The sequence below is a fragment of the Carassius auratus genome, chromosome 8, assembly GCF_003368295.1.
Source record: "Carassius auratus strain Wakin chromosome 8, ASM336829v1, whole genome shotgun sequence".
Taxonomy (NCBI): Eukaryota; Metazoa; Chordata; class Actinopteri; order Cypriniformes; family Cyprinidae; genus Carassius; species Carassius auratus.
In genome coordinates, this window is record NC_039250.1 from 26,713,534 (window position 1) to 26,728,168 (window position 14,635).

Consider the following 14,635-nt stretch of genomic DNA (forward strand, 5'->3'; position numbering starts at 1 on the left):
TTATTTTTTATTTATTTTTTTCATAGGAAGATAACTGACCCTTTACTCTCCTTTTTAATAAATGTGCTTATAAACCAAGAACAAGCTATTTATAGCTGTATTTATAAACTGCTTACTACTGACTATTAATATTGGGACAAGGCTTTATGAAGCATGAACTGACTATTTACTAATGAGTGCAGTTATTATAAAGTGTTATCAATGCATTTGCTAATCTTAACAAATTAGACATTATTTTACAGTGTTATCAAATCCCTTAAATGATTTGTAAGTGTTTTGTAATGATTTTATTGACCTAAAAGCATTTGTGAAAGTTCTGCTTGCATTAGAGCTTAGTCTTGATCTGTGAGCTGAACAGATTTACTGTTACATCCATGAGATTATGTAAATTCAAATAAATATCATGTCACAGGATGTCAGAGGTCAGTATCAAATTAGTTTGAAATTATTATTTGCAGCACAAATAAGGTTTTTTAGGATTTTTAAAAATCCCTAAAACTGTCAGAAAAGGATAAGGCCTAAGATTTCTATGTGAGTGGCTAAATTTGTTTGTTTTTATAACTATAATGCATAAACTATGAAACTATACAAAATGTATAAAAAAAGTACAAGTTATTCTTTTCCAATGTTTTTAATTTATTTAATTTTTTTTTTTTTTTTTTTTTTTGGATTTACATTTTAAAATATTAGCCTACGGCGATCATTCTAAACATCTTGAATAAAACCTGTCAATATTTATTATAGACCACTATAACTGTGTATAATCTAACAAACGAGTTTATTATGAAAATAAAAGTGTACACCAGATAACTTGGACGATAAAGAAATTGCTAACAATAGTATAATAGAGCATGTTTTAGGTTTTTAGGCGTTTAGATGCAGAAATGGACAAATCAAATGTAAAATAAAATGTAATTGATTTAATTAAATATAGATTAAGTCTTGTTAGAGCAAAATAATAAATAAATACGTACACACATTAAAAAAGCAGCCAAGATGAATGAGTTTAATTTTTTTATATAGATTAAAATTGAAGACAGAAGCAGCTGGTATATGCGGTCACTTAATATTAAAATCCAGTAGATCCACTTCAGATTTAATTCTCAACAGTTTATGTTCACGTGGCTGTTTTCGTTTATATTAGCCAAGCTATTATGTATTTTGAAATAATCTTGTCCGTGATGTGTTCGTTCTTACGACGAAAGGCAGAATCCTGCAGCTCGAGAGATATATGTTATTCTGCCAGTCGCGCTTTCAAATAGTCTTGCGCACATAAACGGGTCACAAACACCTGCATTTAGCTCGTGTTGTGTTATAATGGATGTATTGTGTGCATTTATGGCAATAATTTATTTTAAAAAGCTCTTAAACAAGAATAAATTCGTTTGTTTTCAGCTCTGAGACACTGTGCGCGCTGATCGGAGGCAGTGATTTCAGATAGGCAGCCGCAAATATTTCATTTTCACACAAAACAGTTCAAAAACATCTTAATTTAGCTCTTGGTGTGCTCTAATTGGTGAATTGTGTGATATCGCTGCAATACTTTATTTTTAATAGCTATAAAACAAGAATAAACTCGTTTTTTCTGAGCTCATCATTCCACATGCTCCTGCTCAGAGCGGTGATTCATCTCTCGTGTTTCTCACGTATCACTTACCACACATCAATTATTAATGAGCCCTGACCTGATAATAATCATATATGTTGGTTTAGCTTGTCACTGTGAATTAAATCCAAGTATTTATTTGTATTTTAACCGATTTAAAATCGAAACCAAAAGACAGTCTCCTCCCTTTTTTAGTCCGGTAACTGAACCTGTAGGGGCGCTATTTCTGTCAGACAATGGAAGTCTAAGCACACACACTCAAACAGATGGACAGAGTGAGATGAGATGTCTGACAGTTTTTTAATTTTCTGTTATCCATACAGTGTTGTAAAGTCATGAAACTATGCATATTTACTCAGAATAACTTTTTTTCTGTATGAAAAAAGGTTTTGAAGTGTTTGGAATTTAAAAATGCAGGAAAATTAATAATTCCATCTTTATTGTCATTTAAAAAAATCACCACGACAAAACCATCCAAGCTATCCAAAACCCATTCACAATTTAAGTTCCTCAATGTTTTTTCAACATGTAGACCAAGTTTGGTGTGTATAGTGTTACTCTCCTCTGAGCAGTATGCATTAATTCACAGCTAAATGTAAAAAATAATCCACATTCAAATCAAAATAGCCGACTTCCTGTTGGTCGTAGCTGATGACTGTGAAATAGAAAGTTGTCCGTCTTGATAAGAACAATTTTTGTACTGAGTTTGGTGTCTGTAGCTAAAACTAACCCCCCCACTTTTGACAAAAGGTGGCGCTATAGAGTGCCTATTCCACGCCCTCTTATGAACTTTTGCCAGTGTCTAGCTGTCACTAATACTGATATGTGTTCTGAGTTTGATGAAATTCTAAGCATGTTATATGCCTCAAAATCACCTGAGAAGTATTCCAGTTTGACATGTTGCCACGGCAACAATTTTTAGATATCAATATCCCCCTTGCAGATTTATATCAGCTGTGTTTTAACATTATTCTGATGAAGTTTGAAGCAAATCGAGTAATAATAAGATGCTGAATTCAAATCATTTTGAAAATGACACACTTCCTTCTGCCAGTTGGTGGCGCTATAACTTTGACTCCTAATAGTCACATATATGCGATCGACATCATACAACGAATAATCTGATGAAGTTTGATTAAAATCAGGAAATGTATGTGGATGGTATTAGACACTTCCTGTTTCTAATTTCTCGCCATAATTTCAACGCCTCGCCACGAGCAAACCGTTCGAGATATCAAAAATCCCCTGGCAATTTTTCATCCCCAGTGTCTTGAGATCATGTTGACCGAGTTTGGCGGCAATCGAGAAAAAAACCTATGACAAGTATTTCAAATTCCAGAGCATGCGCTTTTTACATAACTCTAAATAGCTGACTTCCTGTTGGGTGGAGCCTATGACATGCAATACGAAAGTTGTTCGGCACGATGAGATCTATATGTGTACTGAGTTTCATATGAATATGTGCAAGTATGTGTGAGCTATACATCAACATTTCTGACTGTGTTCCAGGGGGCGCCGTAGAGCCCCTGTGCCACGCCCGGGTCCCAGCCTCTGCAGGCTCCTAAAGGCCACAGATTCCAAAGTGTGCGCAAATTTTCAAGAGTTTTTGAGTATGTTAAGGACCCCAAAAGCCCCCACAACTTTGACGAAAAATTTGAATACTAAACCCTAAATAGCCAACTTCCTGTTGGGCGGAGCCTATGATATGCAATACAAAAGTTGTTTGGATTGATGAGATTTATATGTGTACCGAGTTTCATTCGTCTACGAGCAAGAATGTATGATATATGGCCCTCCATATTCCAGGGGGCGCTGTAGAGCCCCTGTGCCACGCCCGTGTATCAGTCTCTGCCCGGCCCTAATGGCCGCAGGTTCCAATCTGTGTGCCAATTTTCAAGACTTTTTAAGCACGTTAAGGGCCCCAAAAGCCCCCGAGACGTTGGAAAAAAATAATAATAATAATAATAATAATAATAATAATAAAAATAATCCTAAGGAAAACAATAGGCCTCTCGCCCTTTGGGCTTGAGCCCTAATAATAATAACAAATAATCCTAAGGAAAACAATAGGGCTCTCGCCCTCCAGGCTTGAGCCCTAAAAATAATCCTAAGGAAAACAATAGGCCTCTCGCCCTTTGGGCTTGAGCCCTAATAAGAAGAAGAAATATAGCTGCAAGCAGCGATGTCGGGCTCAAGCCATCAGTGCAACCCCACCCCGGTGGCATCAGGATAACTGTGCCCAGCGGGCATAAGCATTTACAGTAACCCTCTGACAATCAGTTTTAAGGGATGCGGCAGTTAAAGGGTTAATCCGACCAATCTAGACTTTGAAATCACATACACAGAACAATATATATAACTTTAGTAACACTTTATTTTAATATTTATAAAAAATGTATAAGGTGTGCATTGTAGCTGACACCTATATGAACACATTACAATTGCTTTGTGACTGCAAGTCTTTCTTCTCAAATGCTATTGAGCTTCAAATTTGCATTTGAGCCCATGTGAAAAAGTAGCATAATTTACATATGACTTACAGTTTGTTGTAATAAATATCAAACATTCAATTTAATTGTGCATTATAGCTGTCACCTAGATGAACAATTACAGTTGTTTTTATGACTGTAAGTCATTCTCTTCAAATGCTACTGACGTTAGAAAAGTGTATAACAATATCACATGTAACTTTAGAGACCGGCCCTAAATTTGAGACTCTAGAAAGTCCAATGTCAAGACAACTTTATGCCTGTTTTATTTTCTTTAGTTTTCTTTTCTCTGTGCCGGATTGCTGATGTCCTATACCCAGGCATAGATGTCCATCCATCAATTACGAACATTCAGCCGCAAACATGAGGTGTGAGCGGTCGCGAGCGCGGATGGGAGAATGGCGCATGTTTTTTTTTTTTTTTTTGAGCAACTGGGATGGTGCCCCCTCTGGGAGTTGGTGCCCTACGAAGACTGCATACTATGTTATACTGCATAATGTTAACAAATTAGACATTATTTTACAGTGTTACCAAATCCTTAAATAATGTATTAGTGTTTTGTAATGATTTTAATGACCTATAAGCATTTGTGAAATAGTTTTGCTTGCATTGCAGCTTTATCTGTCAGTTGAAGAGTTTTACTGTTACATCCATGAGATTAATAAATGTCATGTCACGTCACAGGTTGTCATAGGTCAGTATCAAATGAGTTTGAAATTATTATTTGCAACACAAATTAGGGTTCTTAGGATGTTTTTAAATCCCTAAAACTGTCAGAAAAGGATAAGGCCTAAGAGATTTCTTAACCTGTAATGTAAGGAAAAAACACCACCATTAGCAACAACAAAAACAATAACAATTTAAAATACAATTTTTTTTTTTTTCCTGATTATTAAAGGGATGATTAGGTCTCTCTCTCTCTCTCTGCCAGACAGCCCCTCCCTACAATCCACACACACTGTCACAGTCACCAACCCCCTCACACTCCCCCTCCCTCTCCCCCTCCCTTCCCTCACACAGACAGGGTGGCCAGAGTGAGATCATGTCAGTTGAGAAGTCTGACAGTTTTTTAATTTTCTTTTATCCATACAGTGTTGTAAAGTCGTGAAACTATGCATATTTCCTCAGAATGATTTGATCTTTGTATAAAAAAATGCTTTGAAGTGTTTGGAAGCTGCAATTTAAACATACAAGACAATTAATGTTTCCCTTTTTACTGTCATTTCAAAAATTCACCACGACAAAACCGTTCAAGCTAACCAAAATCCGTTCGCAATTTAAGTTCCTCAATGGTTTTTCTTCATGTAGACAAAGTTTGGTGTGTATAGTGTACTTCCCCTGTGAGGAGTATGCATTAATTCACAACTGTAAAATCTCAAAAATACACATTCAAATCAAAATAGCCGACTTCCTGTTGATCGTAGCTTATGACTGTGAATTAGAAAGTTGTCCGTCTTGATTAGAACAATTTATGTACCAAGTTTTGTGTCTGTAGCTAAAACTAACCCCCCCACTTTTGACAAAAGGTGGTGCTATAGCGTGCCTCCTTCACGCCCTTTTAAAAGCTTTTGCCATTGTCTAGCTATCAATAATACCGATATGTATTTTGAGTTTCATGTAAGTCTGAGCTTGTTGTCTGCCTCAAACTCACAATAACAAAACATTCAAGTTTGACACGTTGCCATGGCAATGCCATATTAGATATCAATATCCCCACAACAGATTTACATCGGCCGTGTTTTGTCATTATTCTGATGAAGTTTTAAGGAAATCGAGTAAAAATAAGATGCTAAATTCAAAACATTTTGAAAATGACTCACTTCCTGCTGCCAGTTGGTGGCGCTATAACGTTGACTCTTAATAGTCACATATATACGATCGGTATCATACAACGAACAAACCAATGAAGTTTGATCAAATTCAGGAAATGTATGTGGACGTTATTAGACATTTCCTGTTTCTCATTTCTCGCCATAATTTCAACGCCTCACCACGGGCAAACCGTTCGAGATATCAAAAATCCCCTCGCAATTTTTCATCCCCAATGTCTTGAGATCATGTTCACCGAGTTTCGTGACGAACGGGTTGAAAACCTCAGAGGAGTATTTCAAATTCCAGAGCATGCTTTTTTTAAACAGCCCTGAATAGTTGACTTCCTTTTGGGCGGAGCCTAAGACATAAAGTGTGAAAGTTGTTCGGCTTAATGAGATCTATAAGTGTACCGAGTTTCATATAAATACATGCAAGTGTGTGTGAGCTATGGTTCAAGATTTCTGAAGGTGTTCCAGGGGGCGCTGTAGAGTCCCTGTGCCACGCCCGGGTCCCAGCCTCTGCAGCGTCCTGATGGCCGCAGATTCCAATGTGTGTGCCAATTTTTAAGAGTTTTTGAGCATGTTAAGGCCCCTAAAAACCCCCGGAAGGTTTAATAAAAAATAAAAAAAATAATAATAAGAAGAATAATCCTTAGAAGAACAATAGGGCTCTTCGCCCCTTCGGGCTTGAGCCCTAATAATCCTTAGAAGAACAATAGGGCTCTTCGCCCCTTCGGGCTTGAGCCCTAATAAAAAACAAAGCAGATACAAGAGGGTCCTCGCACCTCGGTGCTCGGGCCCTAATTATACTTCTTGTTACAAGTATGGAAGAACCATCACTTCTACCACAAAAGACTGCTTTTTAAGTTATCTTCCTGATGTATCCGAATTCCTTAGCATATCCAAAACCTCAGAACAACTTGATGATGTAACAGAAACTATGGACTCTCTCTTTTCTAGTATTTTAAATACAGTTGCTCCTTTACGCTTATGGAAGGTTAAGGAAACCAGTATGACACCCCAAAAATGGAGCGCAGCTGGATGAAAACAAAACTAGAGGTATTTTGCATTTCTTGGCGGGAAAGTAACCTATCCTACAGAAAAGCATTAAAAACTGCTAGATCCGATTACTTTTCTTCTCTTTTAGAAGAAAACAAACATAACCCCAGGTATTTATTCAATACAGTGGCTAAAATAACGAAAAATAAAGCCTCAACAAGTGTTGACATTTCCCAACATCACAACAGTAATGACTTTATGAACTACTTTACTTCTAAAATTTATACTATTAGAGATAAAATTGCAACCATTCAGCCGTCAGATACAGTATCGCATCAGACAGTGCACTATAGACCCCCTGAGGAACAGTTCCACTCATTCTCTACTATAGGAGAGGAAGAATTGTATAAACTTGTTAAATCATCTAAACCAACAACATGTATGTTAGACCCTATACCATCTAAGCTCCTAAAAGAGGTGCTTCCAGAAGTCATAGGTCCTCTTCTGACTATTATTAATTCCTCATTGTCATTAGGATATGTCCCCAAAACCTTCAAACTTGCTGTTATTAGGCCTCTCATCAAAAAACCAAAACTTGATCTCAGTTAATTATAGACCAATCTCGAATCTCCCTTTTCTGTCCAAGATACTAGAAAAGGTGGTATCCTCACAATGATATTCCTTCTTAGAGAAAAATGGCATATGTGAGGATTTCCAGTCAGGATTTAGACCGTATCATAGTACTGAGATTGCTCTCCTTAGAGTTACAAATGACCTGCTCTTATCATCTGATCGTGGGTGTATCTCTCTATTAGTTTTATTGGATCTTAGTTCTGCGTTTGAAACAATTGACCAAAACATTCTTTTGCATAGACTTGAATACTTTGTTGGCATTAATGGAAGTGCATTAGCATGGTTTAAATCGTACTTATATGACCGCCATCAGTTCGTAGCAGTGAATGAAGATGTATCATATCGATCACAAGTGCAGTATGGAGTACCTCAAGGCTCAGTACGATACGCTTTATATGTTACCCTTGGGAGATATCATCAGGAAACATGGTGTTAGCTTTCACTTTTATGCGGATGATACTCAGCTCTATTTTTATTCGCGGCCCGGTGAAACACATATTAACAAACTAATATGCTTTTAATATCCAAATCCGTTAGGTGAACTAATTAGGTGAACTCGGAACACTTCCCATACCACCCGATGTACTTGCTACATCATTAGAAGAATGGCATCTACGCTAATATTAGTCTGTTTCTCTCTTATTCTGAGGTCACCGGAGATCAGAGGGTCACTGCAGTCACCCGGATCCAGTATGTATCCGGACCAGATGGTGGATCAGCACCTAGAAAAGACCTCTACATCCCTGAAAGACAGCGGAGACCAGGACAACTAGAGCCACAGATACAGATCCCTTGTAAAGACCTTGTCCCAGATAATCACCAGGACAAGACCACAGGAAACAGACGATTCTTCTGCACAATCTGACTTTTCTGCAGCCTGGAATTGAACTGCTGGTTTCGTCTGGTCAGAGGAGAACTGCCCCCCAACAAGGTTTTTTCTCCATTCTGTCAACGATGGAGTTTCGGTTCCTTGCCGCTGTCGCCTCTGGCTTGCTTAGTTGGGGTCACTTCATCTACAGCGATATCGTTGACTTGATTGCAAATAAATGCACAGACACTACTTAAACTGAACAGAGATGACATCACTGAATTCAATGATAAACTGCCTTTAACTGTCATTTTGCATTATTGAGACACTGTTTTCCTGATGAATGTTGTTCAGATGCTTTGACGCAATGTATTTTGTTTAAAGTGCTATATAAATAAAGGTGACTTGACTTGACACCATATTATTGAGGCCTTGAAAATGTTCTTTATTACAAGTAAAAAACAAACAAACAAACAACAACAACAAAAAATATTTGTGTTTACATTCCATTTAGATTTAAATTCATAATGCAGATTGATCCCCAGAATAGATCCCCCTTCTCTGCCTTTGTGTTTGTGTAACATAATAATAAAGAATCTAAGCCAGGTTTTAAACAAAGTTTGAGTCAGGCTAATGTGGCATCCTCATTTATACTATGCCCTAAAATTACGTACTCTTTTTGTGAAGATAAAGTATATACATTTTAGTATGTAGCAGAATAGTAGGCAAGCTTTGGGACATAGTACTTTTCATTATTTTGTCTTTAATGGATTCTCTGTTGCTTAGTTACGTGAATCATGTCACTTTTTAAAATGCACTGTCAGTCACCTTGTTAAATATCATCATAACATTTTACATATTTTGCTTAATTAAATTTACTACCATATTGGAGTGAAATCAACAGGCATGTTGATCTGCCAGTCACAGGTGTGTCAATCCGAGAACTAAATTAATATGTTTGGATGATGCATTTAAGTTAATGATCAAACGTATTAATAATAAAGTAAAAAAAAAGTGTAAATATTTTTTCAACAGGTTAGATATTGGTTATTTATCAATCAAACCCCTTTATCTAATAGATTTTAAAGACTTTTTATGCGTGTTTTTAGTTCTAATCAAATCCTCATCTACCACACAATGTGCTGTGGGCAGTATTAGCCACAGCGTTATGTCGGAGTCTAAGTCCTACTAATGGTTTGGGTATAATTCTGAATAGATGTTTGAAAGTATGCAGGAGTATTTTTTTGAGGTTGGAATATTATAATGTAAGATTTTGGTATGAAATAACTAAAGAGAATTCCGTTTATACTGGATATCTGGGCAATTGCATTTAAAATGATGATGTATTTGCTTTTTATAGTGAGGTATGCTGTGAAATATGCAATCCAGGTCAGATAGTACAAAATGAGACTGAATGTTATTGATTTGGCCTCATTGTAATTTTTGGGCAGATCTCTTCCCATATATGAAAACAATAGACACAGGAAACCAAGAAACCAACTTATGAACACAACTATGGTAAATGTTATAGTGTTCCCCATTTCACAGATGAGCATAAGTTGATCTTTATAAGTCCATGTGTCTGCAACGAGTTTGACAGGATCGAGAGTCATCCATATCACACAAGAAATTAAATGAATGAAAGAAGAAAACGCAATGAAGAGCCACTGGCCATTGTGTTTTACCCAAAGGCTGTGTGCTTTAGGGAACTGAGCAGCCATTTTAAAAACACAAACAATTTGAAAGGAACGGACAGTCAAACAGGAAATACAGACAGTAAAGAAAAATTCAAATATGGAATTTCTTAGGAGGCAAAATATAAATGTAGGTTTTCCAAAGAAAAAGAATACACTTATGCTAGACAAAATCAAACTGGTCAGCATTAGGAAACACATGCTGCCGCCAGCAGACTTTACCACTGGTGTGTCGTAATAGTAGGCGAAAATGCAAAATATGGCAATAAGGAGAATAATTAGGCATGCGGCAAAAAGTATGATAGCAATGGAGGGGATTTCTGTGAACTGAGGATAGACAACAGAACGTGTATTACATGCCATACTGCCCTCCTCAGACCATTCACTCTCTGCACATGGAAAACAGGTATAAAAGTCCCCTGAAAAAAAAAAAAAAAACAGTGAAATAATTTGAATGTCTAGTAGTTGCATTTTTTCTTCTAAAAAGTAACTGGATGTGGGACAATATCTTCTTTTGGGTTCTGCATAAAACATAAATGCCTATTTATACAGTACCTTGCGAAAGTATTCACACCCTTTCATTTTTTTCCAATTTTTATTATCTTACTGCCTTATGTTAAACTGTTAAACTTTCAATTATTATTTTTTCTCCACATCAATCTACACTCCATACACCATAATGGTAAACCAAAAGAAAAACCTGGTTATTAACATCTTTGCTAATTTATTCAAATTAAAAAACTAAAATGATTCCATTGCATAAGTATTCATACTCTTATCTTGGACAGTTGAAATTTAAGTCAGGAACATTCATATTGCTTGTAGATGCTACTACACTTTGAGTGAAGTTAACATGTGACAAATTCAATTGAATGGGTATAATTTGGAAAGGCACTTGTCTAAATAAACGGTCTAACAGCTGATAATGCATATCAGAGCAAAAACCAAGCCCTGAGGTCAAAATAACTGCCTGTAGAGCTCAGAAACAGGTTTGCATTAAGCCACACATCTTGGGAAGAGTTCATAAAAAAATTCTGCTTCATTGAAAAATTTGACTCTTCCTAGAACTGGAAGTCCTGGCCAAACAATTGATGGAATTTAAAGGTGCTTCAGCACTTACTAAGCATTTACTAAGATGTGACAGTTCTGTTTTTGCTTTGTCAATATACTTTCGCAAGGCACTGTACATAATGACAGTTAAATTTTTTAGGTAGACTATCTTTATCTTAAAATCTCATCAACCTCTGCTTAAGGTACTTACGAGAAAAATCCACATAGCTGTTGGATGGGCATTTTTTACAGGAAAAACAGCAACTATGAAATCCTTCAGTTTGCCTTGAATATCCCGCCTTACACTCAACAGAGCAGTTTGAGAATATAACCTTTAAAGAACAAGTAAATGTGTACAGACAGTTAGTTCCCTTTCAAAATGGAAATTTACTATAATGAATGTCAACACCATGACATGCTTATTTGTCTTCAGGTGCCAATTGTTTGTAGTGTGCAGCAGTGAAGATAATGGAAAATTTATGCAAAAAAGTTTCAGAAAGTGTGTCTCTTTGTGTCCTCGTAAATTTGACACATTGAGCCTGTTTTCACCTGGTCACTTAATGTGTTTTCTCTGATCTGATAGCTATCTGATCGTCAAAAGAACAGGTGAAAATGCTCTCCAAAACACTTTCAAGATGCATTTAAATCCGATTGATCAAACCACTTCAGGAGGTGACCACCTCCTGAAGTGGTTTGAGCGATCTGATTTAAATTCCATGGCTGCATTCCAGACGAAACTGGACAAGTATAAATGCATATGGTTGTTGAAACCACATATGCAATTTTTTTTCCTCCCAAAATATTAAAAAAATGAATGTGTGAGAATGTTTTATAGGCTATGTGGCATGTTATAGTCAGATATGACAGCGCCATTGCAACACGCATCACCATGGATGAGTAGCAGAGTATCTCTTCTGCAAGCTAATATGCAAACCACAACAAATGAAACTGAAAGTAAGTTGCAGGGACTCAGCACACTTCATTAAAAATACTGAGACTAACCTATCTTTCTTGCTAATGCCACACTCTCTCCTGTTGTAGTATTTGATCTTGAAATTAGCTGATAATGAATAACATAAAATGCAGTGCATATCTCTTGCTTTCGTTGGTGTGAACTCTGTTAAATTGAAGACCAGATTTATATACAACTTAAGGGAAAACACATTTATGTGGCCAAGTGTAAATGGAAACTTTTTATCAAATAGAATTAAGTGTCCAGGTGTAAATAGGCCCATTAGGACACCCAATATGCACATGCATTCAGCACTCTAGGATGTTCAATATTTCAAGTTGAATGAACGAACAAACACCTAACATGTACGTACATTTGCATTGCTTTGATCGTTCTCTGTAGATCTCACCTTCGCACACGCCACGATCGGTCGATTATGAACCATACCTGCATGTTATTGGTCAAACTAGTTAACCTAAATGTTCATATAAAGGTTTAACAAAAAGATGACTTACAGAACCATTGTTATTCCATGGCATGAGAGAGTTGTCGATACTAAAAGTAATTTCAGGATGAGTATCATATGTGCCAACCATCTCAAACTGTGGAGGATTCACATCAGTGCGCCAGAGCACAACTGCATAACTGATTGTTGGATCATAATGGTCATTGTATTTCACCTGACGGCCATTGAGTGGAAAATCCAAATTACTTATCTCTTTAAGAAGCTGTTGTGAGGTGTGTTCAAATAAAAAAAAAGACACATTACTTTTAAATAATAATAACAATCATCATCATCATTTATTATTATTATTATTATTATTATTATCATATTACTATAAAATTAATAACATTTAAATTACTTCTATTTTATTAAAGTTACATAATTAAACAATACTACAATATATAGTATATAATTTATTTTGTAAACAGATATATATATAATTAATTAAAACATTACTTCAATTATGTAATTTTAAAAATAGTTTGCTTGTCATGGATTCAGATAAATTCACTTACCATGTATGGTTTGAGCATTGTGTTTTTGTGGCATTCATTCATGTCGCACTGCAGAACCTTATGTAACGCATGAGCTATGGTATATATGGCAGCATAGATGGCAAAAGAGAATGTGGGATTTTCATTTATGATCTCCTCTGCAGTCAACAAAGAGCAGTAATCACAAACTTGATTACATGTCTTTCTCATCCCCAGGATGCCAGTCTCAGCTCTATAATTATGGCTAATATCGGTTATTCTACTGATTTTATAGACAAATTCATTGAATCCAGGCAATGACAACAGTCTCTCTGTAATGCCAATGATTGTGCCAATTTTTCCAATTCCTGGCTCTCTTGGAAGTTGCTGATTCATAGCCCATGCTTGACTTGCAATCCATACTTTGTCTTGGATGTTGTTTGCTATGGCTGCTTTGATAATTTTGCTTGCATATTGTGGCACAGCAAAAACAACAATGACATTAATTTTGAGCTTATCAATCTTTTTAAGTGTTAGACCATAGTTTGCATTTAGACTTAGACCCTCTTGATAGGCCAAACAAATGCCAGTATTTTTTATATACTTGTTAAACAGCTTTAGTCCATCTGAACTGTAATCATCTTGGCTACCAAGAAAGGCAACCCAGTTCCATCCAAACCACCGTATGATGTGAATAATCATCTCTATCAGGTCTTTGTTGCTAGGGATTGTTCTCACAAAAGAAGGATACTGACGTTTATCGCTTAATGCATAGCTAGTAGCTCCATAGTTCACCTTTAAAAGAGAAGTAAAGACTCATATGTAGCAACCTGATAATCCAAAAAGGTAGGAAGTATATGTTTCATTATTTAAACTTTATAAAAATAAACAATTTACCAATGGTATAAGGTCCGTTGTGATCAGTGGTGCGATAGTAATAGTTTTTGAGCTTCCATATGGTCCTGTTAAAGCAATCACTTTAGGCTGATAGTTGTTGAGTATTTCTTTAGGTCTTATTAAGCCATTCTTGGAGATTAAATTTAAGACTGTATTTAAATTCTTTATATTAGAACAGTGGTCAAAAATGTCATAGCCCAGAGACACATTGGGCAGAAGAGTTGTTGAGTTATTAATCTCTTCAACAGCAAATCTCATTACTTGCATCATCTGATATCCAGATTTTGAGGAACTGTGCCTTAAAAACATCAGTGAGTAAGTTAATAGTATGCAATTGAATATTCAGTTTAGAATTGTGACTTGATTCACATGGAAATGCTGCTTTGATTCACATTACTGTGTACTGATAACCCTAGAATGGTAAAAGGACTTGCTTACCTGAAACATTCAGTGGATTCTGTGGAAAACAGGGTTGTTTCATGTTCTATTTCATGTAAAGGGAAAAGGCCACCCAATAAGTAATCTCCTTCTAAGCTGAATTTAGAAGTTGACCAAGAAACTTTGAAAAATAAACAATCAGTAAAGCCTACAAGCAAAATGTATATGTTACTAAGAAGCATTGTTTATGATGGGTTGTTGGTCCTGAAAAGAGGATGTGCCATGGCTAGCCATTTAAAAGCAGTCAGGCTTATATTCTAAACTTAATTTTCTTAAAACA

General features: G+C 36.1%; 1 protein-coding gene across 1 annotated transcript; it reads right to left on the reverse strand.

The window, feature by feature from the left end:
* Window positions 1-11,266: 11,266 nt before the first annotated feature.
* On the reverse strand, window positions 11,267-14,226 carry LOC113106851 (taste receptor type 1 member 1-like). Its single transcript, XM_026268863.1, has 4 exons — window positions 13,918-14,226; window positions 13,063-13,815; window positions 12,558-12,770; window positions 11,267-11,422 (listed from the first exon to the last, which is right to left on the reverse strand). Exons 1-4 carry the CDS (start codon window positions 14,224-14,226, stop codon window positions 11,267-11,269), a joined length of 1,431 nt encoding a protein of 476 aa, XP_026124648.1.
* Between the last annotated feature and the right edge of the window lie 409 nt (window positions 14,227-14,635).

Coding starts and splice junctions, on each gene's coding strand:
- LOC113106851 (XM_026268863.1), bottom strand. CDS start 14,226: ATGTTTTTAAGGCACAGTTCCTCAAAATCTGGATATCAGATGATGCAA. Junction 13,816..13,917: donor CAACGGACCTTATACCATTG/GTAAATTGTTTA, acceptor TCTCTTTTAAAG/GTGAACTATGGAGCTACTAG. Junction 11,423..12,557: donor CATGGAATAACAATGGTTCT/GTAAGTCATCTT, acceptor TGTTCTTTAAAG/GTTATATTCTCAAACTGCTC.